Consider the following 27,400-nt stretch of genomic DNA (forward strand, 5'->3'; position numbering starts at 1 on the left):
GGGGGCCTCGCGGGGCCGGAAGCGAGGAATGGGGACCAAGATGGCAGACCTCGATTCCGGTCAGAAGCTGTTAGGGGTGCCTCCGCCGACTGACGGCGTGGGAGGAGGCAGCTGTTCGGGTATCTCCACTGAGCTCATTCGCTCCCTGACCGAGCTGCAGGAGCTGGAAGCTGTGTATCAACGGCTCTGCGGCGAGGAGGTTGGGGGCTGCGCTTCTTTTTCCAGGAGGATGCAGGGGCAGTGGCCTTAGGAGCCGTCAGTCTTGGGAAATTCAGGCTGTGGGAAGGTCTCTTCTTGCCAAGGAAACAAAAAAGCACCTACTCGAGAAGCAAGCGTGTAGTTGAGTGTAGTTGGGGCGACCTGACTTCTCTGTTTACTCGGTCTGATGCCCCCAAGCATGTTTTCCTGTCATCTAGGCGATCTGCCCCCACTCCCCCGTTGATTTCCCTGGCCCTTAATCTCTAGGTTTCTCCGCCAGAGTCAAGTTAGGCTTGAGGGTATACGGCGGCTCGCTTGCTTTTCAAAATAAGAGGAAAGGCTCTCTTGCAACGGCTTAGCAATTTTAAAAATTATGAAATGCTTTTACCCCATTATCTCATTTAAGCGAGAAATCATTGCAAATAACCTTGAAGCGTTTTAAGATTTCCTCCTGTGGGGAATGAATTTGGGGGTGTAATTTTAGTGTTTCAGTTAAATACAGGGCTTTATAGAAGCTTGAGATTTTAAGACTCAGGCACAACTGTCTAATCTTGGACAAGTCACTTAATCTCTTGTACCCCTGCATGGTGTCAAATGAGGGGTGTGGGCTATATTCTGTCGAAGATTCATTCCTTGCAGCCTGCTTCACTTTTCCGTGCGACTTGATGATGTCAATACAATTTTGAATGCCAGTTGGGTTCCTTGCCAGTCAGAAGAAAGATCTAAACTCTAATCTAAAAGTTTAGTAGCTGTTCCCTAAACCAAACTTTTATTAAGGTTGAGTACAAAAAGCAATTTCAGACTGGAGCAGAGGTGGTCATTGATATCTTGAGAATTTTCAAATATAATATTAACTTATACCAACTCTAGCAGTTTCTAATACGTTTTTCAGCAAGATGTGCTTTATAAAGTTCAGTACTAAGCTTGCATTCAATGAGTGGGGGGAAAAATTAAGTCAATCTTACAAACAGAACAAACAATATTAGTTTTGTATTTGTATTTGATGACTGTCAAGGGCATGTTTTCCTCTGGATCCTACTGGACTATTTTAATAGAAACATATAGCTAATACTAATGGCTTTTGTTGAGCCCTACGCAACATGCTATGTTAAGCACTTTATATGTGTTATCTTGTTTGGCTCACACAACAGTCGTATGGGGTATATATTACTGTCCCTATTTTACAGATGAAGAAACTCAAGCATAAGGTTACATTAGTTAAGGTAGTGCAGTAAATGACTTGGTTGAGAGAGAATTATATTTATCGCTTCTGGCTACTGACTATACACTAGAAGAGACTTTTTATAACTGCCACTTTAGAAGTTTCATTTGTTTATTTGAGCCTTTATATTTTAAATGCCTTCCTGTGTTAGGCACTATGCTAATGAAATTGAATAAAAGTTTATGTTCTCCCTTCGTTGTGTTCATCTCCTAGATGGAATAAGATACACATAAGGTAACAATTATTATGTAATATGGTAAGTGCAAAAATGAAGTATTGTTTGTTAAAGTCCTAGGGGAGCTTAGTGAGAGGAAAGAAGACGTTTGAAATGGGATTTACCCTTCAGCTAAGTGGTTGGATTAGATAACTCTTAAGGTTCCTTCTGATCATCCTAATGACAGGTTGTTTCTCTGTGTTTCAGAAAGTGGTGGAGAGAGAGCTGGATGCTCTTTTAGAGCAGCAAAACACCATTGAAAGTAAAATGGTCACTCTCCACCGGATGGGGTGAGTCTTCATCTCAGCAAGACCTATTATTAATTCCATTAGGGTCCACTGGATAAGTTATTATTTTTCCTAACTTTCTGTTATACAATGCAAGTTGAGTTTGAATTGAAAAGGAGCATTACCTCCAGGTAAAGTGTTTACCTAAGGGTATAGTTAAGCTGTTCTCAAAGTGTCCTTGGACCAGCAAATATCAACATTTGGAAACTGGTTAGAAGTGCAAATTTTGGGACCTCACCCCGAACCTATTATACCAGAAACTCTGGGGGTGGGGCCCTAGAATCTCTAGCTTAATGTGCATACCAAGTAGTTCTGACATATGGCTCAAGTTTGAGAACCCCTGTTTTTACAGATTTTGTATATTTTCTAGTCATAAAAATTGCTTTTTGATTTCATCATCCTCTTAGATTGTTGGTTAGTGCATTTTATGCTGACTTAACAATTGGGAGAATCTAAATAGGTTCTTTGGCAGTACCTATTTAGGGGTGTCTTTAGTAGTTATTGAAATTAATTTATTATTAAGTATAGGTCTGAGTTTTCACTAAAAAACTCTTGAGAAAAAGCTGTGAATAGAATGAACAGAGCTAATAGTTGTAGGGAGGTACAAAAGAGGTAGAAGATGTAGTCTCCATCTGCAAAAAAATTTTTCCATCTCTTCTACTGTCTACCCCTATGGATATGTGTGCTGACAATGTGTGTCTTCAGTCCCAACCTGCAGTTGATTGAAGGAGATGCAAAACAGCTAGCTGGAATGATCACCTTTACCTGCAACCTAGCTGAGAATGTGTCCAGCAAAGTCCGTCAGCTTGACCTGGCCAAGGTAATCCTGTTGAGCTTTTGATATTTGAGTTAGTAGAGGGCAGTAGAGAAGCTACCACGTTAGAAATTAGAGTAGCACCATCCAATAGAAACCTAACGCAAGATACCAAAACCAGACAAAGGTCTCACAAAAAAACTCCAGACCAATAGCTGTTATGAATATAGGCATACAAATTCTCAAAAACACTAGCAAATCAAATCCAGCAACGTATATAAAAAAAAAGACTATACTGTGACCAAGTGGGATTTATCACAGGCGTGCAAGGTTGGTTTAGCCTCTGAAAATGAATGAATGTAACATACCATATCAATAGAATAAAGGACAAAAACCATATGGTCAGGCTTCCCTGGTGGCACAGAGGTTAAGAATCCGCCTGCCAATGCAGGGGACACAGGTTCGAGCCCTAGTCCAGGAAGATCCCACATGCCGCGGAGCAACTAAGCCCACGCGCCACAACTACTGAGCCCGCGTGCCTAGAGCCCATGCCCCGTAACAAGAGAAGCCACTGCAATAAGAAGCCCGTGCACCACAAGGAAGAGTAACCCCTGCTCACCTCAAGAAGAGAAAAGCCCGTGTGCAGCAACAAACACCCAGTGCAGCCAAAAATAAAAATAGGTAAAATTAAAAAAAAAAAAAACACATGATCATCTCATAGACTCAAAAAAAGTATTTGACAAAATCCAGCACCCCTTTTGATAAAAATACTCAACAGACTTGGAATAGAAGAGACTTCCTCAACCTGATAAAGGGCATCTATGAAAATCCCACAGCTAATATACTTACTGGTGAAAGACTAGGTGCTTTCCCCCAAGTTCAGGAACAAAGCAAGGATGTTAGCTCTTGCTGCTTCTCTTCAATATTGTACTGGAGGTTCTAGCCAGGGCAGTTAGGTAAGAAAATGAAATAAAAGTCATTCAGATTGGAAAAGAAATCTTATATGAACCCCACATGTGATTTAAAATTTCCCAGTGACCGTTTTTAAAAAGCAAAGCAGAAATGGGTGAATATAATTTTAACAATTTAAAAATAGCATTTGTTTAACCCATTATATGGGAAATTACTATGAAAAGGTATCAGTGAGATAGTTTACCTTATTTTGTGCTAAGTCTTTGAAATCCAATGTGTATTTTACTCATATACATCTTCATTTGGACTGGTCACATTTCTTGTCTTTTTTTTTTTTTAAGATACAGTTTATTGCCACGTTTATACCTCTTTATTTTTTAAGTTTTTATTTTAATTTTATTTTTTTTGGCCGTGCTGCACGGCTTGTGGGATCTTAGTTCCCAACCAGGAACTAAACCTGGGCCACGGCAGTGAAAGCGCCAAATCCTAACCACTAGACCACCAGGAAATTCCCCATGGACTAGTCACATTTCAAGCACTCATTAGCCGCCGGTGGTTCGTAGCTGCTGTATTGAACACAAGCACAGGATCTGGGTTCTTGAACAAGTCAGTCCCAGCCTCAGGTTGCCCCTGTGAAATAGCATAACTCTTCCCTATCTATTTGTTCAGATTCTGCCAAAATAATTTACCATGAAACATTATAGCCACGCAGCTACCAACTCACATATTAAAGTTTTCTTAAATGTTCTTCTTTAAAACAAAAATACTGGACTTCCCTTGTGGTGCAGTGGTTAAGAATCCGCCTGGCAATGCAGGGGACACGGGTTCAAGCCCTGGTCCGGGAAGATCCCACATGTCGCAGAGCAACTTAAGCCTGTGCACCACAACTACTGAACCTGCGCTCTAGAGCCCGCGAGCCACAACTACTGAAGCCTGCGCGCCTAGAGCCCGTGCTCTGCAACAAGAGAAGCCACCACAATGAGAAGCCTGAGCACCGCAACGAAGAGTAGCCTCTGCTCGCCGCAACCAGAGAAAGCCCACACACAGCAACAAAGACCCAACGAAGCCAAAGATAAATAAAATTAAATAAAATTAAATTTAAAAAAAAAGGAATCCACCTGCCAATGCAGGGGACACGGGTTCAACCACTGGTCTGGGAAGATCCCACATGCCGCAGAGCAACTAAGCCCGTGTGCCACAACTACTGAGCCTACGCTCTAGAGCCCGTGAGCCACAGCTACTGAGCCCATGTGCCACAACTACTGAGCCCGCGCTCTAGACCCTGTGAGCCCTAGAGCCACCCCCCACCCCCCGCTCGGTGCAACTAGAGGAAGCCTGCATGCAGCAACAAAGACCCAACGCAGCCAAAAAAAAAAAAAAAAGAAACACTGTAACAACATTGTAAATCAACTATACTCCAATAAAAATTTTAAAAAAAGAATGAGATACTGATAAAGACAATATATAAAAAGTAAATAAATAAAGCAAAAATACTTTCCATGTATTTTGCATATTTTACTACTTGGTTTACAATATCATGTCCCCAAAATGTCAAATACATTTTGATTATGTTATAAATTTAACAGTATAAGCCAAATATAAATATGGATTATCCCCGTTCCTGCTTCCATTAAAATAAATGATCTGGTCAATCAAATAAATAAAATTGTGTGATACCCATCAGTAGTATTGACCATCGTCAACAAGTTTTGTGAGTGGTAGTGGTGGTGCTTTTTAGTTTACCAGTGAAAACTGAAAAGGACCTCTGGTTAATCACATTCAGCTCCTGAAACTCTACCTTCTGGAGAGAGATTTTTGAAAGAATAGGACATTGTTTCTAACCACCAGGTCTTTTTGCAGAATCGCCTCTATCAGGCCATTCAGAGAGCTGATGACATCTTGGACCTGAAGTTCTGCATGGATGGAGTTCAGACTGCTTTGAGAAATGAAGATTATGAGCAGGCTGCAGCCCACATTCATCGCTACTTGTGCTTGGACAAGTCAGTCATCGAGCTCAGCCGACAGGGCAAAGAAGGTTGGCATCCCAAACTGTTGATTTGTAGTTTAGTTACAAGCATCTGTAATCTAGTTTAAACATCTGTAATTTCTAGTTTAGGTACAAGCATCTGTAATCTGAACTAGGCAGTCTCAACCAGCAAAAGGACATCTGTTAGGAAATTTCCTTGTCTGGTACTAGACCCTGTGTAGGTCCTAGACCATCACAAGGCAGAGGCTGTTATTCCTACTTTACGGAAAAGAAAACTGAATCCAGATCTACTGTTCCTCTGACCCGTGGGTTCTTTACACTTGACCATGTTGCCTGCTTATAAAATTAAAATTAGGGACTTCCCTGGTGGTCCAGTGGATAAGACTGCATGCTCCCAATACAGGGGGCCCGGGGTTGATCCCTGGTCAGGGAACTAGATCCCGCATGCCACAACTAAAAGATCCTGCGTGCCACAACAAAGATCCCACATGCCGCAACTAAGACCCAGTGCAGCCAAATAAATAAATATATATATTTTTTAATTTAAAATTAAATTTTTAGCTTGGTATTCTGGGCCTTCCATGATCTCAACCCACTCTGTCTTTCTAGCCTTATTTCATGCCATTCACTCATGCATCCATCCATTGTGCACACACTTATTGAGCTCCTCTGTATACCAGGATATGTACTATCTGCAATACTCAGCAAATACTCTGCATCTTTCTGTTTCTAATCCTTTGCTCATTTCATTCCCCTTGCCTGGAATGTATGTTCCCCTGCTCAGGTATCAAAATCCTGCCCGTCTTTGAGAGATGGAATATCATCTCTAGGAAGCCTTTTCTGATTACTTCAACCAGAAATGTGACTGGGCACCTTTCTTATGACACTTATCATACACTGGATTTTATTACAGTTATTTGCACACAAATCTTATTTCTTTCAGTTGATTGTAACTTCTCTGACGATAGGATCATGGCTGATTCATCTCTTAATCATCCATATTGTTAGTACAGCATCTTACACTAAGTGCTCAATACATATTTTTGGAATGTGCAGACCAGGTGGCATATACCTGACATAGTACCATTCTTTACCTTAATTCTCATTTTCTCCCCATTGTGCAGGCAGCATGATTGATGCCAACCTGAAATTGCTGCAGGAAGCTGAGCAGCGTCTCAAAGCCATTGTCACAGAGAAGTTTGCCATTGCCACTAAGGAAGGGGATCTGCCCCAGGTGGAGCGCTTCTTCAAGATCTTCCCACTGCTGGGTTTGCATGAGGAGGGACTAAGCAAGTTCTCAGAATACCTTTGCAAGCAGGTATGGCTCCTGATTGCTTGGCAGGATAATGTACAGTTCTCCACCTGTAGATTGGGGCACTGGATGGATACATTTTCTGTGGATACTTTCTTACCTCTGGATTTGACTCCCCTTTTCTGCTGTATCCTGGCAGGACTGGATGCATACATTCATTCAACACTTACCTATTACCAGTCTACTGTGTACCAGGCATGGCCTGGACATCTGCTGCTGTACATTTTCCAACAGACCAAGTGAAAGTATAGGAAAATTAAAATGCAGATTCTCTGACAAGTTGAATCACCCTTTCCAAGCTGTCAACCAGGGACTGGCTTCTTTTAAGAACATTCAGAGAAGTTGGTCAGTGGTTTTAAGACTTCATAACCAGGCTTGAGTCTCAAAATAAGACTTGGTGGTGAGGGGGGAACCCAGGCTTACGTCTCAAAAATTGAGATGAAGCAGGTGAGGTCACTTAAGATTAAAACTGAAAAAGAAACAGGCTTCAGTTAGTCTCAGCTCGCCTCCGCCCAGCCCAACCTTAGAGGGAGAGAAGCAAACATCAGTAGGCATATGTGCACAGGGTTGTTGTTATTTTTTAACTATATGTCACAGTGCATCCTGTCCCCACCCCCTCAATTCTGTATAATGGAACATTATTTTGCCATTAAGAAAAATGAGACAGTTCCATATGTGCTGACACATTTTACTCTCTAACATGTGGTTGGTTAAGTTAAATAACAGTATGCTATCATTCATGTTTAAAATGAAGGGAGTGGCAGTAAAAATGTATGCTTATATAAACATAGGATATTTTTGGAATGGTTAACAGTGGTCGCCTCTCAAGAGGAGACTTAGGAGACCAAGAGACATAAGTAAGATGAAGAACTACTTTTCACCAGACACTCCTTTGTTTCTTTTGAATGTTTAAGTATGTTTTACCCATTCTAAAAATTAATTAACTAAAAATAAAATATAACTGCTTTATGGGACTTTTTCTTTTTAAATTTATTTATTTTTGGCTACATTGGGTCTTCATTGCTGCACACGGGCTTTATCTAGTTGTGGCGAGTGGGAGCTACTCTTCATTGCGCTGCGCGGGCTTCTCATTGTGGTGGCTTCTTTTGCTGCAGAGCATGGGCTCTAGGCACGCAGGCTTCAGTAGTTGTGACACGTGGTCTCAGTAGTTGTGGCTCATGGGCTCTAGAGCACAGGCTCAGTAGTTGTGGCACAAGGGCCTAGTTGCTCTGCGGCATGTGGGATCTTCCCGGACCAGGGATCGAACCTGTGTCCCCTGCACTGGCAGGTGGATTCTTAACCACTGCACCACCAGGGAAGTCCCTATGGTACTCTTTTATCAGTTTTTTTTTTTTTTTTTAAATCAGTACTTTGCCATCTGAAACCTGGAAATGGTTTCTACTGTTAATCCCTTAAAAATCCCTTCCAAGTACCCAGATTCCTTCCCCTGATCAACGAAGCACCGTTAATAATAATGATAACTTTGAGTTATACTTTGAAACAATTATTGAAACTTGGGACTCTCTCCCCAGTTTAATGACTGTAGATGTTATCAAAGAAAAGGAAAGCTTTATTTATACCTCTGAATGGAAGAAGAGTTAACAACTGTGTTAAGTTCTTTGTCTTCCCTGAGGCCTGGACAACCCAGAGCCCCCAAGGGATGTTCCTGAGTGCTGTCTAGGCTTTCAAGCATCAAGGGAAAAAGAAAGCCAATGGGAGGTCTTTTTGGAAAACTGAAACTAGCCTTTGGTCTAAGACATATATGTGGGGACTTCCCCGGGTGGCGCAGTGGTTAAGTATCCGCCTGCCAATGCAGGGAACACGGGTTCCATCCCTGGTCTGGGAAGATCCCACACGCCGCGGAGCAACTAAGCCCTTGTGCCACAACTACTGAGCCTGCGCTCTAGAGCCCACGAGCCACAACTACTGAAGCCCACGTGCTCTAAAACCTGTGCACCACAACTACTGAGCCTGCGTGCTGCAACTACTGAAGCCCATGCACCTAGAGCCCATGCTCCACAAGAGAAGCCACCGCAATGAGAAGCCCGCACAACGCAACAAAGAGTAGCCCCCACTCGCCGCAACTAGAAAAAGCCTGCACATAGCAGCAAAGACCCAACGCAGCCAAAAATAAAATTTAAAGAAAAAAAGTTGAAAAAATAACTTTAACATTCTCTTCTTGTGCGTATATGTACGTATATATGTTCAAAACAGAAATATGAGCAGTTAACCTTTTAAAAAAAAAAGAAATGTGTGGATTTTCTACTTTTTCAGGTGGCCAGTAAAGCTGAGGAGAATCTACTGTTGGTTCTAGGGACAGACATGAGTGATCGAAGAGCTGCTGTCATCTTTGCAGATACACTCACTCTTCTGTTTGAAGGCAAGCCCCTTTTTCCACTCTCGGGAGACTGGAGACACTTACAACACCTGCATCACTAGCTTTTCTTCTTGCTAGCCTGATGCCTTTAATTTAATCCTATGGTTTGCTATGTGTTGACTTATTGGAGAATTAACTTCCCAATTCAGTACCTGATTAGCAAAGATTAGTTAGCGTCTCTCAGATGTTTTGATTCTCCCTAGTCCTCGAGACCCAAATTCTAAGAGTGAATTTAACCCCAAAATAAATGACTGGGAAGAGTGATGCTTATTTCCAAAGATGCTCCTGTAGAAACTATTAGTATAATTTATCAAATGCCTGCTGGTTTACTAAGCACTGTGCATATTTAACAGACAGATTTGCTTAGCAACTCCTGGCACTGACGAGTACAATTTGTGTTCATTTCGGGAAGTTAAACAGCCAAAAAGGGTTGAGTTAGACCCCAGGTCAGTCCTGGATGGAAGAAAGGAGTTTATCTTGTGGGAAGAATATTTGGAATACAACTCTCTCACTTTTTCCCTTCTAGGGATTGCCCGAATTGTAGAGACCCATCAACCAATAGTGGAAACCTATTATGGCCCAGGGAGACTTTATACCCTGATAAAATATCTGCAGGTGGAATGTGACGGACAGGTGGAGAAGGTGGTAGACAAGTTCATCAAGCAGAGGGACTACCACCAGCAGGTGAGCAGGGGAGGCTTATAGGTGGTTTAGTAGCAGCATTAGCGTGCAACACTGAATAGAGTCAATTAGGGAGGGGAGTGAAAAAAGGTGCAGCTAGGAGAAAAATGGCAAATGCAGACTGGCCTGCATCGTGCCCCTCACCAGCTTACTTTGGACTTGAGGTGTTGTCAAGTTAATGATGGCCTCAGTACACGACTAAGAAGGAAATAGAAAGGGCTTCCTAAAAGGAACACAACAGAAACGTTAGACCACTTCTCTATCACAGAATGTACAACAGTGCCTTCTAGTGATTTAATGGAATTTTACTTCTTAAGGTCCTATTCAGTGTTAAGTAATTTGTCTCAAATTTCTCCTTCATTCCTTAAGTGCTAAAGGTAGCATTTGCTTTTTTAGAACTTTGTTTCTCCATTCCTTTGAGCAGATAAAGTAAGAGTAGGACTTAGAAATAGGAGTAGCCCCATACAATTTTATTTCTAGAACTCTGGGAGACTCTAGACACTAGTCCATTGGAACACCACTAGCATCACTTTTTTTTTTTTTTTAAACATCTTTATTGAAGTATAATTGCTTTACAATGGTGTGTTAGTTTCTGCTTTATAACAAAGTGAATCAGTTATACATGTACATATGTTCCCATATCTCTTCCCTCTTGCATCTCCTTCCCTCCCACCCTCCCCATCCCACCCCTCTAGGTGGTCACAAAGCACCGAGCTGATCTCCCTGTAGCATCACTTTTAAGTGCGATAACAGAGGTGAATGTTAGCATTATAAATCAAAAGTAAATCTTTGGCTCCTCATCCTGAGAGCCTACTTTTGGCTTGTCTGTTAAACAAACTAAACCTAAACATACTTATGCCAGAAGTTAGGAGTGACCAGCGAGGGGCAGATAGAAGGAGGGAGGGGAAGAGCATTCTCATTTCTGTGGTATATTGCAGTTCCGGCATGTCCAGAACAACTTGATGAGAAACTCTACATCAGAAAAAATAGAACCAAGGTAATAATGCTCTTTTCTTCAGCCCATAGGAGTTTGAATTGGTAATCAAGTATCGTTCAGAGACTGCTCTCTTACAATGTGGTTTATGCTTTAAAAATACTTTATCTATGACTCTTTTTTTAAATGGAATATAGCATACAAACAAAAGCATATGTATAACATATTTGTGTTTTGTAAAGAATACTAGATCATTACCAATACTTTTGAACTCCCCAAAGTGACTCTCCTCCCCCAAAGGTAACTACTATCCTAAAATTTTTAACTTTTACTTTTTTCTAATGAAAGTAACATATGCTTATTAAAAGAAATGCTAAACATAAAAGTGTATTCATTCAATCAGTAAATTTTTACTCTATACATATTACGTGCCAGGCACTGGTCCTTGGTACTGGGGATATGTCAGAAAGCAAAGTGAGCAAAACAGACATAATTCTTTCTTTGTGGCATTTATGGTCTATAAAGTAGACAATAATAGCTAACATGCATATAGTGTGTACTATCTGCCAGACATTGTTCTAAACACTTAACCAATATTAAATCATTTAATCTAGGGTTTCTCAGCTTCCATACTATTGGCATTTTGGCTGGGTAATTTCTTTGTTGTGGAGAACTAGCTGTGCATTATAAAATGTTTAGCAGCATCCCTGGCCTCAACCCACTAGACGCTGGTAGCGTGATATCACCAGACACTGCCGACTGTACCCCAGGAGGTAAAGTCACCCCCAGTTAAGATCACTGATTTAATCCATAAACACTTTTTACAGATGAGGAAACTGAAGCCTGGAGAGGTTAAGTGACTTGCCCAAGGTCGTTCAACTAGAGAGTGGCAGAGCCAGGAATAGAATCCAAGTAGTCTGAGTCTAGAGTTGGTGCTGTTAACCATTACAACATACTGAGCATAGCGTACAGGGAAGCATGTAATAAAGGGATGTAACCTAAGCTGATGAAGTTCAAGGAAAAAAATCCTGAGGAAATGACCTTAGATCTGAGACTTTAAGAGTAAATAGGGGGACCCCCTGGTGGCGCAGTGGTTAAGACTCCGTGCTCCCAATGCAGAGGGCAGGGGTTCCATCCCTGGTTGGGGAACTAAGATCCCCCATGCCGTGCGGCACGGAAAGAGTAAATAGGAATAAGAGGTGAAATGTGTAACACATGCCGCGCGGCATGGAAAGAGTAAATAGAAATAAGAGGTGAAATGTGTAACACGTAGAGCAGGGAAAGCATGTGCAGAGACCCTGTGTATTTGAAAAAGCCAAAGAAGGCCAGTATAGCTGAAGTGCAGAGAGTTGGCAAGAGCCTGCTATGAGATGAACCTGGTGAGGTTGTTAGAGTCAGGCCATTCAGTGTCTTGTATCCTAAGAGCTATGGAAATCATGTGATTACGGTATGACCAGATTTATGTTTTGAAAAGATCTCTTGGACTTCAGTGTGGAAAATGAGTAAATTTTTTCTATAATGTGAGGTAGGGGATCAACTTCATTCCTGGTAATGTGGATATTTGTTATCCCAGCACAATTGTTGAAAAGACTACTCTTTCTTCATTGAATTGTCTTAGCATTCTGGTTGGAAATCTGTTGACCAAAAACGTCAAGATTTCTGGACTGTTAGTTAATCTGTATGTCTGTTCTTAATGCCAGTAAAACCACACTGTCTTCTTTGCTGTAGCTTTGTAGTAAGTTTTAAAATTGGAAAGTGTGAGTCCTCCAAGTCCTTACTTTTCCAAGATTGTTTTGGCTATTCATCTGGATAGATGAATGGGTGTGAGACACAGTTTAAGGGTGTACCCTAAAAAATCCCAGCACAGCTACATGAGGGCTTAGGGAGGTGTGATTTCTTTCACATGAACCATAGATAATTTTTACTAATAGATAATTTTAAACCACTAACAAAAATACATCTCCCAATCTCTTATTTAGCCCTGGCAGGATTTTAGTGGGTGAAGAGTTCAGGTGAAACGTGTAAATGGGATATGTGGTTGACAGCTGTCTCTGACTATAATTGGACCAGCAGAGCCAGGAGGTCCATCGGGTAGAGCTGACCCTTCTGGGCCCAGGGGGAAGGGGAGTTTGGGACTATGTTTGCCCTGTAGCTCTTATATCTGAAGGAATCCAGTGCCCTGCTTATTTTTTCTGCTCCATGTGTCTCAGGGAACTGGATCCTATCCTGACTGAGGTCACCCTGATGAATGCCCGCAGTGAGCTGTACTTACGCTTCCTCAGGAAAAGAATCAGCTCAGATTTTGAGGTGGGGGACTCCATGGCCTCAGAAGAAGTAAAACAAGGTAAAGGCATTTCCCATGTTCTCTGGGATGGGTTGGGGTATAGTTGGCTCTGTTTTGTAATACTTAAGTCACAGATCTTTTAATAAGGAAATAATTGGGGCTTATTAGTCTGTGGGAGGTCTGTGGACAAATTGACTCCCAGGAGGAAATCTAGACTTACCAGGTTTTAGAATTGGACTGGCTCTTTGAGGCCATCTAATCGTTTTACAGATGAGGAAAGCTAAAGGCAAGAGTGATTCAATGATTTTCCTCTGCTCTTTTCCCCACACTATGCTTCCTCAACAGCTCAGATTTAGGGATTGGTGTTTAAGTAGGTGATATGTGCACAAGATAGATAGGTAGATAGATAGAACAAAAAAATATACATAATTTCATGAGGGAACTTTAAGGAGTGATAGAAATATTCTAAAACTGGATTGTGGCTATTGTTACAAAACTCTATAGAATTACTAAAAAAAAAAATCATTGAATTGTACATGTACAGTGGGTGAATTTTATGGTATATAAATTATACCTCAATGTAGTATTGAGGTATAATATTGAGAAAAGAATATGTAGTATAAAGAGTATACAAAAAGAGTACATGGTATAAAGAAAGCCTTTCACTCCCTCCCTCAGTCTCCCAGTTCCTCCAGTCGCAATTTTTGAAGGGATAAATATGTTGAATAAAAAGGTGTGTCATAGTCCTATTTCATGGACAAATTGACTCTCCACGTTTTGAAGAAGACCATTTAATTCCTGCTGGTTGAGTATAGGCAGGATTCCCTGAACTGGAGACCTGAAACTGACCCAACATCTGTGGCATTCTGCATGGCTTGTATCAATAATACATGGCAAGGGAATTATTTATATGACACAGGTGGTTTTTTCTTTTTTTTTTTTTTGCCACGCTGCGTGGCTTGAGGGATCTTAGTTCCTCGACCAGGGATCGAACCCATGCCCCCTGAAGTGGAGGCACGGAGTCCTAACCACTGGATCACCAGGGAATTCCCTGAATTGGTGTTTAAAGGAGGATACATGCTCATTTAGAGTTTGGTGCTTATTGCTGTTATAATAATAACCATGTGTGTTCAGAGTTGCACTGTTTATTACAGAAGCCACAAGCCATTTAATTAAAATTAAATAAAATTAAAAATTCAGTTCCTCAATCATATTAAGCACATTTCAAGTACTTAATAGTGGTACTGTATTAGACAACAGATATAGAACATTTCCGTCATCACAGAAAATTCTGTTGGATAGCACTGGTTAGAGAATGAAATGGTCTGTACCCAATATATTTTGGTCTTTGGCTTTGGAAGCTTACATCTTTTGAGTCTTACCAGTTAATTCTAAGGAAATAATGGAAAAGAAGTAAAAACTTCTTTGTACAATAACATTAACTAAAATCTCCAATTACTATGATTTCCAATGATCTCTAATAATGGCAAAATGTTTGGAAATAACCCAGGTGTCTAAAAACAGACCATCTACATGATAAGATATCACACAGCCATTAAAAAATAAGCTAAAAAGAAGAAAAACTAAGCTATGTAGAAACATTGAAATATTTGTGATATAATTTTTAAGCAGAATACAAAATTTTATTGGTACTGTGATTATAACCATGTAAATCATGTACAGATTTGGAACAGAGACTAGAAAGGGACCTGAAAAAAATGATCTATTTCCCTTGGGGAAGAAGAGTGAGTATTCCTTTCTTGGCTGTCTCCTAGAGCACCAGAAGTCCCTGGACAAACTCCTCAATAACTGCCTGCTGAGCTGCACCATGCAGGAGCTAATTGGTCTATATATTACCATGGAGGAATACTTCATGAGGGAGACTGTCAACAAGGTAGGAGAGAGGACACATCCCTGGGAATTGGGGCTTCCTGTCCAAGAAGCCAGGCTGAAGGGAATGGCCGAGGCATGTCATAGTTCTTGGTCCTGCTTTGAGAATACCCTTGCATGCAGACTGAGTGTACTGCTTTGAATAGTTAGAGGGCATCTTTGGAGTGATCAGGCTCTTTGTGGACCCAACTGGGACTTCTTTCCCAAGGATCACAAAAGAACACCTCAGCTCCTCAGGGAACCTACCTGTTCCCTGCCTCCCTGGAGGTATGTGGGTGAGGAGCCTTGGGAAAGAAGGGCCTTGCCTGGTGTCTTACAACCTACGTAACAGATGTTCCCAAGGCAAACGCCCGAAATACTTAATTTCCTAACGTGGTGATCAGTAGGGAAGTGAGCTATTTTGGCAAGGAAGAACCACACCAAGCTGTGACCAGAATAAGCTATGTTGGGAAAAACATGGACAAGGTACAGAAAAGGGAGCAGAGCCAGGGCCTGTTCTAGAACATCTAGAACCGTGACATACAGAACTGGGGCCCTCATTGGGTGCTTTGCCTTTTGTGTAGGCTGTGGCTCTGGACACCTATGAGAAGGGCCAGCTGACATCCAGCATGGTGGATGATGTCTTCTACATTGTTAAGAAGTGCATTGGGCGGGCTCTGTCTAGCTCCAGCATCGACTGTCTCTGTGCCATGATCAACCTCGCCACCACAGAGCTGGAGTCTGACTTCAGGTACAGTTAACACTCTTTCTGCTTTCTAGGAGGCAAAAAGGTCCTAGTCGTGGTTGCTTCCTGAGGCCCATTTTGTTTCTTCCTTTTTTTCCATATGATTGTAGTTCAGTTCTATACAGGATATAAGCTCCCATCCGTAGCACAACATCCTTGACTCCAGGCAGTTGTACAGCAACCAGATATGTTATAGGCCAAATCTGTGTTCCCTGGACTGGATTGGAGGAGTTATTGGCCCTCAGACCCAGGAAAGAGACCAGGCAGCTCAGATGAGGGCAGTAGTTGTAATATTAACAATGATAGTTACCACTGCTACAGACCAGGCACTGTGCTAACTTCCTGCTCCTGTTCGGTCCTAATAGCGACCCTATGAGGTAGGAACCATTAGCTGTCTTTTGTAAATGAGGAAAAGGCTCAAGGAGATCACACATCTCATAAATGGTAGAATATGGAGTAGAGTGTGACATTCAAAACCTATTCTCTCAACTCTGACACGGTACTGCCTTTCACTAAGCTGTACTGCCTTCTCTTGAGTTTTCTGGAGCTCAGTGGTGTTAAGTGAAAGCCTCATAGGGAGTAAAGAGTTGGCCAGTCTCCTCTGTATTCTTTCATATCAGTGCCTTTGAGAGGGTGTTGGCCTCTCATACCCTGGCTGCTCAGCGTCTCCTGTGGTGATCTCAAGGATTGGTTATTCCCTGGAAAGAGCAACTTATGCTTCTGGGTCAGGATAGTGAGCCCTTTGGTGCTGCTGAACTGGAGGCCAGGTTGAATGCTGTCAATCCTCATATGCCAATCTGCCCCCCAGGGACGTTCTGTGTAACAAGCTGCGGATGGGCTTCCCAGCCACCACCTTTCAGGACATCCAGCGTGGGGTGACAAGTGCCGTGAACATCATGCACAGCAGCCTCCAGCAGGGCAAATTTGACACTAAAGGCATCGAGAGCACTGACGAGGCCAAGCTGTCCTTCCTGGTAGGTAGCCCCACAGGTTGGGAGCTGCTCAATTTATCTCAAGGGGTTGAACTGTGACCTCTAAGCCACAGTATAACAAGCCTTCAACTGGAGGCTTTTCCTCCAGTGTCTATATACAAGGAAAACTCCTCCTTTAAGGAAAGCTCGTCCTAGAAGGTTGTGAAACCATTTCTTACCCAGGGACCTATTTCAGAGCAGCCCGAACCAGGACATGCACTGTTCCCTGCCTGGAAGGCTAGGCGCCTCAGCTCTCCCCAGCGCTTATTCCCAAGAGCACTACCCAGCTGTTGAGGGGCTCCACTGAGTTTCAAGCTTGGATTACATCTGTGCCAGGCCCCCAGGCTACTTCCCTGAGGACATCCCACAACATGGGTTGGGGCTGACCCGTTAGGCCTACCAAACTGCTTTTCTAGCGCACTTCTCAGGCTCTCAGCTTCCTCAGAAAGGTGACCTTCTTAAAGTCCTGTTACACAGAACGGCAGTCTTACCATTGTGTGACAGCTGGGGAAGGAGAAGCGTGGAAGGATGAAGGGATTTATACAGGGTAACAACCAATTTGTGATGAGCCAGAAAGAATGCAGATGAGCCCTGGGCCTGTGATCAGGCGTTTCTGGCACATGGTGTCTTTTCACGTGTGGGTACAGCGCCGTCAGAGGTCATTCTGCTCCACCCCCACACTGGCCAGGCTCTGAGTCTGCTTGGCTCCTGGGGTTCAGAGACCTGACGGAAGCATCCAATAGCAGAGCTCTCATTCAACAGTCCACAGATGGGGTCTCTGAACACCTGGGGGTAGGATGCAAAAATGTATACACGTTTTTTTTCTGGAAGCAAGGTCCTTAGCTTTTATCATTCTTTTTTTTTTTTTTTTTTTTAAAGATTTATTGATTGATTGATTGATTGATTACTATGTTGGGTCTTCGTTTCTGTGCTAGGGCTTCCTGTAGTTGTGGCAAGCGGGGGCTACTCTTCATCGCGGTGCGCGGGCCTCTCACTGTTGTGGCCTCTCTTGTTGCAGAGCACAGGCTCCAGACGCGCAGGCTCAGTAGTTGTGGCTCACGGGCCTAGTTGCTCCGTGGCATGTGGGATCTTCCCAGGCCAGGGCGCAAACCCGTGTCCCCTGCATTAGCAGGCAGACTCTCAACCACTGCGCCACCAAGGAAGCCCAGCTTTTATCATTCTTAAAGGGGCCTATAACACCAAAAGAGTTAAGATGTTGCTTTCAGAGACAGAAGCCTAAACATGCTAATATCTACCTTGCCCCTATGCAGGGGAGCCCACAGTAACTAGTCCTCAGACAGATCCAATGAAGTCTATTTAGGAAACCTTACTTTCTCCTTCTCATTGAAAATATCTTCCCTGAGCATGGGTTCTGTCTTTTTAGGGTGTCATAGTTGTTGCCAAAAAAGAGGATGAACTCCAAGAAACTATTGTCTCTGAAATATGGTACCTTTGGAAAACTTTGCCAAAATTTCTGGCAACCAGCTTCATATGATCATGAACTGACTTAAATTTTTCGTTTTGTTTGCATTGTGTTTCATTTTTTATAGAACTTATTTTCATTCTTTGATTTCTCTGCTCAGAAATGACTCCTTGCTACCTACCACATCAAAACTAGACATCTTTGCCTAACAGTTTGCTGAAGGCCTCCAGAATCTGATCCATCCTGTCACTCTAGTCCTATTTTCCATCCCTTGGCTCCACGAGTCCCCAGTAGGCTGGCTGCTGTGTGTTCACACATTCGCTGCTCCCATTCAGACAGGTTCATTGTTTGAGGGCCCAGAAAATAAGGCCAACAAGAAAAGGTGATGCTAAATGCTTGGTGACAGTTTTCTGGTTTTCCTGATACCAAGTACTTAAAATGTCATCACTCCCACTGGAGGACCTATTTCTTATGTCACCTTGATTCATTTGGCTGTCAAGATGAATTCCCCAACAGTGCTGATGTATCATTCACCATGAGCTAGGGATAAGCCCAGTGAATCCATGCTTACAAGGACTGTCAGTACAAGGAAACTTTGACATCAAAGTTTTTGGTGTTTGAAATCAATACCATTTGAACTCAAATCCATTTTTCCCTCATGACAGATTTTACTTATGCCCTCAAATGCCTTGGAAACATTTATGTTGTGGCCTTCATCCTTGAGCTGTCATGACAGTGCAGTTATTTTTCTGGAAGCTTGTGATGTTAGCAGCCTTGTGCTGTGGCATGCTAATGAAAGACCTCAAGTCTCATCCATCCACCATGCAAGTGGTCTTAGCACCATTGTCAGCAGCGTAATCTTGCAGTATTAGCTGCAGGACACTGACAAGGGCAGTATTTTTGTGGAAGACAGGAGGGACATCCTAATCTCAATCCCTGGGCTTCTGGGATTCTTCTTTCACCCTGAAATCCTGAAGTTTCTGACTCATCTCTTGAAATACTAGCCCCTCTCTACCTCACCTCGGCCTTCCTGGTCATGGCACCAGCACACCAGTTCAAAGGCAATGTGATCTTCTCAGACTCTAATTTCTCCCACACAAGGCCTCTAAATTAGTATTCCCAAACCAGAGCTGTGCTCGTGTGGCATTCACCCGCTTTAAATAATCGTCAGTGCCACTCCATTGTCCACAGGACACCGTAGCACCCAATTCCCAGTCGGACTTCACCCATCTCTGCAGCTCCACCTCTTGCCATTTCCCTGCACATGTCTGTGCACTGACTCTCCTGGTCCCCAAATACCTTTTTGGATTTTATGCCACTCTGCATTTGCTTATGTTATCCTTTCTCCAGAAGACAGTCATTCACTCATTCATTCATTCAACAAATATTTATTGAGAAACTTCTATATATCAGGCACTGTTCTAGGTTTTTGAGCTGCACTGCCCAGTATGGTGTGGCTATTTAAATTTAACTTTAAACTAAAAATCCAGCTCCTGAGTTGCACCAGCCACATTTCAAGTGCTCGGTAGCAACACATGGCTATTGCTACCGTACTGGACAGTTCAGATTTAGAATACTGCCGTCATCAAGAAAGTTCTCTTGGACGTTGCTATGCTAGAGATACAGCTGTAGAGAAGACAGACTAGATCCCTGCCTCCTGGAGCTCTCATTCTAGTGGGAAAGGGAAACAAGAAACAAACAAGACAATATCAGATAATCCTAAGTACCATTAAGGTAATTATCAAACAGGACACTGGACTAGAGGAGGCCGATGGGGGTGGAGAAATGTACTCACCCTCCTCTCCTCTCAGAATTATGTTCCAGCCTTTTAAGTTCCACTCAGTTACCTACTCTACCATGGAGTTTCCTAGAATGCTTCAGACCAAAACATTGTGTCTTTCCTCTAAATGACCATAGCAGTTTTTACCTTAATTGTCACTTTTGTCACATGCTTTTTATGATTGGTGTTTCTGCACCAAGCTCATAAGGCTGTTGAGTTATGAAGGAAGGAGCCCTTGGCCTAGAGTGGGGAGACCTACATTCTAATCCTGGCTCTAATCCTGTCACTCTTTGAATTGCTGTCCTCCTACCCTGCTTTATTTTTCCTCATGGCATTTATCACTACCTGACACTTATTTATTGACTTCCCTTCTGGAATGTAAACTCTGCGAGGGGATGGATTTTGTCTGTTAACTGCTTTCTTCCCAGTACCTAGAACAGTGCCTGGCACATAGTGGGCACCTTAAATATTTGCTGAATCAAAAGTTGACTGACCTTGGTGAATTATTTCACCTTCTTAGGAGTCATGTTTCCACCTGTGAGCTGGCTTGATAATACAGTTGACTCTTGAACAACACAGGTTTGAACTGCACAGGTCCACTTACACGTGGATTTTTTTCAATGGTAAATACTACAGTACTACACAATTCACAGTTGGTTGAATCTACAGATGCAGATACGGAGGGCCAGCTCTAAGTTACATGCTGATTTTCGACTGCATTCCTAACTCCTGCGTTGTTCAAGGGTCAACTATACTTGTTTTGCAGAAGGTATTCAACAGAGCCAAAGAACTAATGATGAGAAAATGCCTCATAGGTGGCAGGCTCTCAGGAAGCATTTCTTTAATCAATGTCAGCCGTTGCATCACTGACGTGGGCTTGGAGGTTTGGAGCCCAAGGACTTCTCCGAGACTTGCATGCCTAAACATGGAACAAAAAGACTTGAAACCTTGGGTCACTACCTCTGAGGTCAGATGTCTTTGCTGCCTTTGTGTCAAGCCCAGGAGAAAGGGCGAGCCTGGTTCACCATCCTGCCCACTGAGACCTGAGCCCCCTGCCTGATGACACTGGTGTGGGTGGTCCTTAGCGCCCCCCCGCGAGGCTCAGGAGTGCAGCTGTCAGCCAGTCTGGCCTTGGAGTGGGTACAAATAATAGTGAGCAGGAAGTTACATTCTTCTGTCCTTGTCTCCCAGGTGACCCTGAACAACGTGGAAGTCTGCAGTGAAAACATCTCCACTTTGAAGAAGACACTGGAGGTACAGGGGAAATTGCCTATCAGCTTTCAGTGGCTGTAGCCTCCCCAGGCCTCCTTTTGAGAGTGAGCCCTGTGCACTCCTCCTAATGGGGGCTATGGCATTCCCTGGCATTGAGCCAGCTCTTCTTCAGAGCATTTGAGGGGATTCATTAGTGAATGACGTGGTAGCAGGACATCTCTGAACTATGGGAAGAGCTCTGACCCATGAGTTAGGAGATCAGAATTCAAATTAGCTCTTCCAGCACATACTTGGCATGTGACCTTGGACAAACCCCTTAACTCCCTGAGCTTCAGTTCTCTCATCTATGAAACAAGATACAGATCTCCATGGTGCCCTGCTTTGGGTTTGTTGGGTGGCCCGATAAAAAAACAGGATTGAAAGCACTTTATAAAAGTGATAAAGCTCTCTATAAATTTTGAGATTAAGATGATATGAGGGGAATTCCCTGGCGGTCCGGTGGTTAGGGCTCCATGCTGTCACTGCTGAGGGCACAGGTTCAATCCCTGGTCGAGGAACTAAGATCCCGCGAGCTGCGTGGCGTGACCAAAAAAAAAAAAAATGATGATACAGGGTTCACTTAACCCTGTATAGAGCCAGTTGCTGTTGTCATTTTTTAAAGGAAGGCCATATAACAGTGGAAGTTGCTTGGGCTTGGAAGTCACATACCCCTGAGTTCAAGTCCCCACTTGACCACTGACCAGTTGTGTGGCCTGAAGCAAGTTCTCTAACCTCCCTGAGCCTCAGTTTCCTCTTTTGTATACAGGGGTAATGCTCTCTGCCCCACAGGTTTGTTGTGAGAACTGAACGAGGATATAAAGCACCTGGTACATGAGCGGCATGCAGTGGTAGTTAATGATTGTATTAGTAGTTATACGTAACATCATGGAGCAATCACGTTGTTAAGTATTAGAGAACGAAGAGCCCAGCTCACCACCACTCCCCAGCTCTGCCTCTGGGAGAAGAGGGAAGCCAGAGTCCTGCCTCCCCAGTGGGCACTCATACCAGGGCACTCATAACAGCTCCCCTAGAGCTTGGCTACAGAAGCGTGGGGCTCAGTGCCGAGGCTGGTGCTGAGTGTTGGCTTTAGGGTTGGGCAGGCTGAGGAGGCCGGGAGCCAGCACATGAGAAGAGGGCCTAATTGCTGACGGGGTTCCTGAAGGAGGCCCGGAGAGAGCAGTCAGGTGGGAGTTTACAGTGTAAACTGGACCAGATTAGGAATTCACCCCCAAAAAGGCCTTAAAATGGAATAAAATAAGAGCAATATTCACAGACTACCAGCAGCGTAGTGTCTGTCACGTTACAAGTGTTCAACAAGGTCGTTGTCGTCATTGTTTTTAAGTCATGGCACGTTAGATTGTATTCCAGACTTTTTCCTTAACGTTAATTAGTCTGTTGGATTTTGAAGTAAATTTTTGGGAAATCTTAGGAATTCAGAACTGAGCCAGCAGAATTAGCCAAGTGAATGAAAAGAAGGATAATGAAGAGCTGAAAAAACAATTCCCATAAATCGCGCCCCCCCCTTAGATTTGCATTTCACATGAATTCTTTCTCAACCCCGTCAGCAGTCCTTTGAGATAGGCAGGTCAGGTGGTGTGACGTCCATTTAACAGATGAGGTTAAAAGGCTAGTTAAAGATAGTAAGTATTGGAGCTGCCACGGGGACCAAGGACCTCTCCCTGCTGGATCAGTCCCTTTGCAGCTCTTCCTCACAGCTGCTCCTACTGTAGCCAAAATGGCACCAACTGTTAGGAGGCTATAGGAAATGCAGGCAGCTCCTGCCAATCCAAAGCAGCTCCCCCTGTGGCATTCTCTACAGCTAGACCTTAGTGTGGGATTAGGAACAGGTGCTCTGGAGCCATAATTCCCAGCTTGAATCCCAGCTTTACGACTTACTGCTCTGTGGCTTTAGGCAAGTTATTAATTTCTCTGTGCCTTAGTTTCCTCATCTATACAGTAGGGATAATAATAGTACCTACTCCTTAAGAAAGGTACTTTAATTAATAAAAGTAAAATGCTTAAAACTGGGCCTGGCACACAGTAGGCACTTAAATCTTACCTATGGTCATAACAATATCCCCTGGGCAGCCAGACCAAATTATTTACAAAGCAGATCCTATTACAGTAGCTAGTGTCTCCTTAGTGCCTACTACATTCCAAGCACTGGGCTAAGCACTTTGTGCATCATCTCATCCAACTCTCACAACCACCATGGGAGCAGGAATGTGTTCCCACTTTATGGCCAAGGAAATTAAAGCTCAGAAGCTTTAAATCACTTGACCAAGGTCGCTCAACTAATACATGGCTGAGCCAGGATTTGAAGCCAGGAATGCCTGACTCTAAAGGTGTGAAAAACTTCTGATATTTGTGTTTCTTACTCACACCCCCTGACCCCAATACCCTCATATTACAAAGAGGGAAGTGGGAGCCAAATGACTAGCCACAGGATCAAATCCAGCTTTCCTGAGACCCAGCCAGGGTTCTTGCCTCGGATTGACCAGAGCTGCTCCCAGAGAAGGCTAGAATAGGAGAAATGGCTGGTTTCATGTTGGCCTCTTCGCCCTCCTCACACGCCCATGGCCCAGGCATGCTCAGAAGCCTGATGGCTGGGTGTTCTCCCCTAGAGTGACTGCACCAAGCTGTTCAACCAAGGCATTGGAGGGGAGCAGGCCCAGGCCAAGTTTGACAGCTGCCTTTCTGACTTGGTTGCCGTGTCCAACAAATTCCGAGACCTCTTGCAGGTAAGCCCCAGGTTCAACCGCTGCCTGAATCCTGGGCCTGTGTCTCGCTCTGAGAATATTGCCACTGGCTTATCATGGGCTTCGTGCATATAAGGAAACGGGATGGGGGGGAAGAGGAGGCATGAGGGGGCAGAGTGCAAGCCACTGAACTTGTGCGAGTCCCTTGAAGACGAAAGGGTTTTCAGCAGTGCAGCTGTCACGTTGACAAGCTGGCATTCTGGTCCTCTAGAATCTCCACAGTGCCAGGAGCCCTCAGAAGGGTCCTCAGAGGAAATTGAACCATGTGGGTACTGAGATCTGCTTGGCCTTAGCCGAAGGTGCTGCTTAGTACCAGGCACTCAGAAATCTCTTCTTTCTAGAGTTTAACAGACCAACCCCATGGTCTCATCTCTGGCCTGGACCTGAATCAGAATATATCTGGAAAGGAACAGGTTGTTCCTGGCGTCTTTGATTAGCATTATTTCTGTGAGACTTCAGACAGGGCCTGCAGAAAAGCCTCATGGCTGGAAGGATGCCCTGATAGTCAAAGGATGGGTGGAGCAGGAGAAAGGGAAGGGATGGAGGCACGTGCCTTCTGTGTCTGATGCGTCTCTGCCTTGTCCTACAGGAAGGGCTGATGGAGCTAAACAGCACAGCCATCAAGCCACAGGTGCAGCCTTGGATCAACACCTTTCTCTCTGTTTCCCACAACATCGAGGAGGTCAGCCTGACCACGGACGGCCACCAAGCCCAGGATTACCCCTCATTCCCCAGCCCACAGCTGGAGCGCAGTGGAGCTGTCTGAACAGACTAGACCTTACATATTTCTCAGGCCCACTTCCCTCATGCTCAAAGGCTAGGTTCCTCCCAGAAACAGGTGGTTCCTCCCAGAAACAGGTTCCTGCAGTCAGAGGGCTCTGAAAGACATCTAAAGGGAGTTTGCCTTGACCTGACGCATTCTCATTTATTGAGGCTCTTTTTGCCCCGCATCTTATAGACTTGGGACCTTCCTACCTCCCTCCCTCCCTCTCTCCCTCCCTCCCTCCCTCTCTCCCTCCCTCCCTCTCTCCCTCCCTCCCTCTCTGCCCCCCTCCCTCTCCCCCCTCCCTCTCTCTCTCCCCCTCCCTCTCTCTCTCCCCCCTCCCCCTCCCTCCCTTCCCCTCCGCCTCCCTCCCTCCCTCCCTCTCTCCCTCTCTCCCTCTCTGCGTTGGGTCTTCATTGCTGCGCGCACGCTTTCTCTAGTTGCAGTGAGCAGGGGCTACTCTTCGTTGCGGTGCATGGGCTCTAGGCGCACAGGCTTCAGTAGCTGTGGCACGCGGGCTCAGTAGTTGTGGCTCGCGGGCTCTAGAGCGCAGGCTCAGCAGTTGTGGCGCACGGGCTTAGTTGCTCTGCAGCATGTGGGATCTTCCCAGACCAGGGCTCCAACCCATGTCTCCTGCATTGGCAGGTGGATTCTTAACCACTGCACCACCAGGGAAGCCCCTCTAGCCTAATCTTTTCATTCCTGTATAACATGAGATACAAGAGGGAATAAACTGCCAAGAGCTTTACCATATTGCGTGGGCCACTGCTGCAGCCCAGGGCCGTTTGCTGGTCAGAAGTGTGATGCAGAAACAGCAGCAGTTTCTGCCAGCCTGATTTTAAGCTGATTTTAGGCTGGATGAGTCATAAGCTACAAGGGTGGGGGTGAATGGTCCTTCTTGGAGACGCCCCTGGTGACCCACCTTGCTTCCTGATAATAGGAAGAATTCAATGACTATGAGGCCAACGACCCTTGGGTACAACAGTTCATCCTTAATCTGGAGCAGCAAATGGCAGAGTTCAAGGTGAGCAGGGGCTCTCGGGACCAGCCTATAGAATTACCCACCTCTGCCCCAGTCAGCAGCCTGAGGCTTCTCATCACACTCCTGCTGGGAACCCAAGAAGCTCTTCCGAGCCCCAGGCCATAGAGATACTCCCACAGGAGAAAGACTCCTGGGAGGCAGAGGGGTGAGATGGGACTCCCGCTGATGCCTAACCTGTTTGCAGGCCAGCCTGTCTCCAGTCATCTACGACAGCCTGACCAGCCTCATGACTAGCCTTGTCGCAGTCGAGTTGGAGAAAGTGGTGCTGAAGTCCACCTTCAACCGGGTAATGTCAAGGGAGCACAGGCCTCCCGCTCTGTTGCTTTCCCTCTAAGGAAGACAAGTCCGTCCCCTCTCTCTGCTACCCCCAGGCCCTGCATATCTAGGCTCAGTCCTGCCCTGAGGCAGTGGGGCCAGCTGAGGCACCATCTGAGGCCCAGCTGGCCTTGCAGCCCAGCACTGAGCGAAATTGGGGGCCAGTTCTGCTTGGCCAGAGGGCCAGGCCTTAAACAGTGACTGGGCTCATGTTCCCTTGCAGCTGGGCGGTCTGCAGTTTGACAAGGAACTGAGGTCACTCATTGCGTACCTCACCACAGTGACCACCTGGACCATCCGAGACAAGTTTGCCCGGCTCTCCCAGATGGCCACAATCCTCAATCTGGAGCGGGTATGTAGGGCTCCCTTGGCCTAGCCAGGTAAAGGTGACTGGGAAGAGAGGCAGAGACAAAATCTGAATCCCTGCCACTCCCTCAAAACCAAGTCTCCACCAGCAACCCAGCCCTGCAGGCCACCGTCTTCCTGGGCACCCCTGCTCTGCCTCTGGTGGATCCCAAGGCGTTCTCTCAAGATAGCCCCTCCTTGCTGACTCGTCTCTGTTCTTCCCCGTAGGTGACCGAGATCCTAGATTACTGGGGCGCCAACTCTGGCCCATTGACATGGCGCCTCACTCCTGCTGAAGTACGCCAGGTGCTGGCTCTGCGCATAGACTTCCGCAGCGAGGACATAAAGAGGCTGCGCCTGTAGCTGCCAGGGTGACCCCACCTGGCCCATCACGCTTTGGGGCCCATTCCTTAAGTGGCCACAGCCCAGACTGTTCCACTGCTGGCAGCAGGGAAACAAGGCCCTGACGCAGTCCACTGTCTGTTCTCAGACCTGTCAGGGTGCTTTGGGGGACAGTCTCTCCCCACCAAGTGAGGTGGGTCCCCCTTGGCTCCTAATTAGGTGGGGAAGCCAGGGCAGGCCAGTCTCCTGCATGGGTAGTCACTCTCTCGTCCTTGGACACTGCAGCAAATGGGCTGCCTCCCTGCCAGTCTTAAAGGACTTGGGTTTATCTAGGGACCTAAGGAATTAGGTTTATTCCGAGGAGAGGCTATGATGTTTATGATCACCCTAAATAAAGATACTCCTTGAAGAGATGCCAGTGGCTGTTTCCAGGAAGGGCTGGATGCTACAGAGCGACAGGTCCATCAGTTGCACTGAAATGTGAAGGCAAAAGCCTAAATCCTCAGCCTCCTCCCACACCCAGAGAGGCACATGGCCACCACCAGGACCCACATGATAACAGGTGCCTCATCCAATCCCAGACCCTCATCCCATCTCTTGGGCCCTCAGCACCAGACGTTGGATCATCCCAGG

General features: G+C 44.9%; 1 protein-coding gene across 3 annotated transcripts; it reads left to right on the top strand.

The window, feature by feature from the left end:
- Positions 1–8: 8 nt before the first annotated feature.
- COG4 (component of oligomeric golgi complex 4) lies at positions 9–27,180 on the top strand. 3 transcript variants are annotated; one of them, XM_059904529.1, is made up of 19 exons: positions 9–199; positions 1,842–1,924; positions 2,627–2,741; positions 5,448–5,622; positions 6,699–6,892; positions 9,161–9,266; positions 9,790–9,947; positions 10,883–10,941; positions 13,089–13,222; positions 14,938–15,056; positions 15,616–15,782; positions 16,585–16,750; positions 21,142–21,204; positions 23,826–23,942; positions 24,550–24,642; positions 25,664–25,747; positions 25,950–26,051; positions 26,304–26,432; positions 26,654–27,180. In XM_059904529.1, the coding sequence occupies exons 1-19, from the start codon at positions 29–31 to the stop codon at positions 26,786–26,788; spliced, it is 2,370 nt and encodes a 789-aa protein (XP_059760512.1). In that variant the 5' UTR covers positions 9–28; the 3' UTR covers positions 26,789–27,180. The 3 variants fall into 3 exon arrangements, with proteins under 3 accessions (XP_059760512.1, XP_059760513.1, XP_059760514.1); XM_059904531.1 differs by having other exon boundaries at positions 39–119; XM_059904530.1 differs by lacking the exons at positions 23,826–23,942; positions 24,550–24,642.
- Positions 27,181–27,400: the final 220 nt, after the last annotated feature.

This window comes from Balaenoptera ricei, chromosome 19 (genome assembly GCF_028023285.1).
Source record: "Balaenoptera ricei isolate mBalRic1 chromosome 19, mBalRic1.hap2, whole genome shotgun sequence".
NCBI lineage: Eukaryota > Metazoa > Chordata > Mammalia > Artiodactyla > Balaenopteridae > Balaenoptera > Balaenoptera ricei.

What these genes read in the sequence shown, in the direction of transcription:
- COG4 (XM_059904529.1), top strand. Translation starts at nt 29, where the DNA reads ATGGGGACCAAGATGGCAGACCTCGATTCCGGTCAGAAGCTGTTAGGG. An exon ending in CAGAATACCTTTGCAAGCAG is followed by an intron (nt 6,893 to 9,160) that starts GTATGGCTCCTG and finishes CTACTTTTTCAG; the next exon opens with GTGGCCAGTAAAGCTGAGGA. An exon ending in TGAGGGAGACTGTCAACAAG is followed by an intron (nt 15,057 to 15,615) that starts GTAGGAGAGAGG and finishes CCTTTTGTGTAG; the next exon opens with GCTGTGGCTCTGGACACCTA.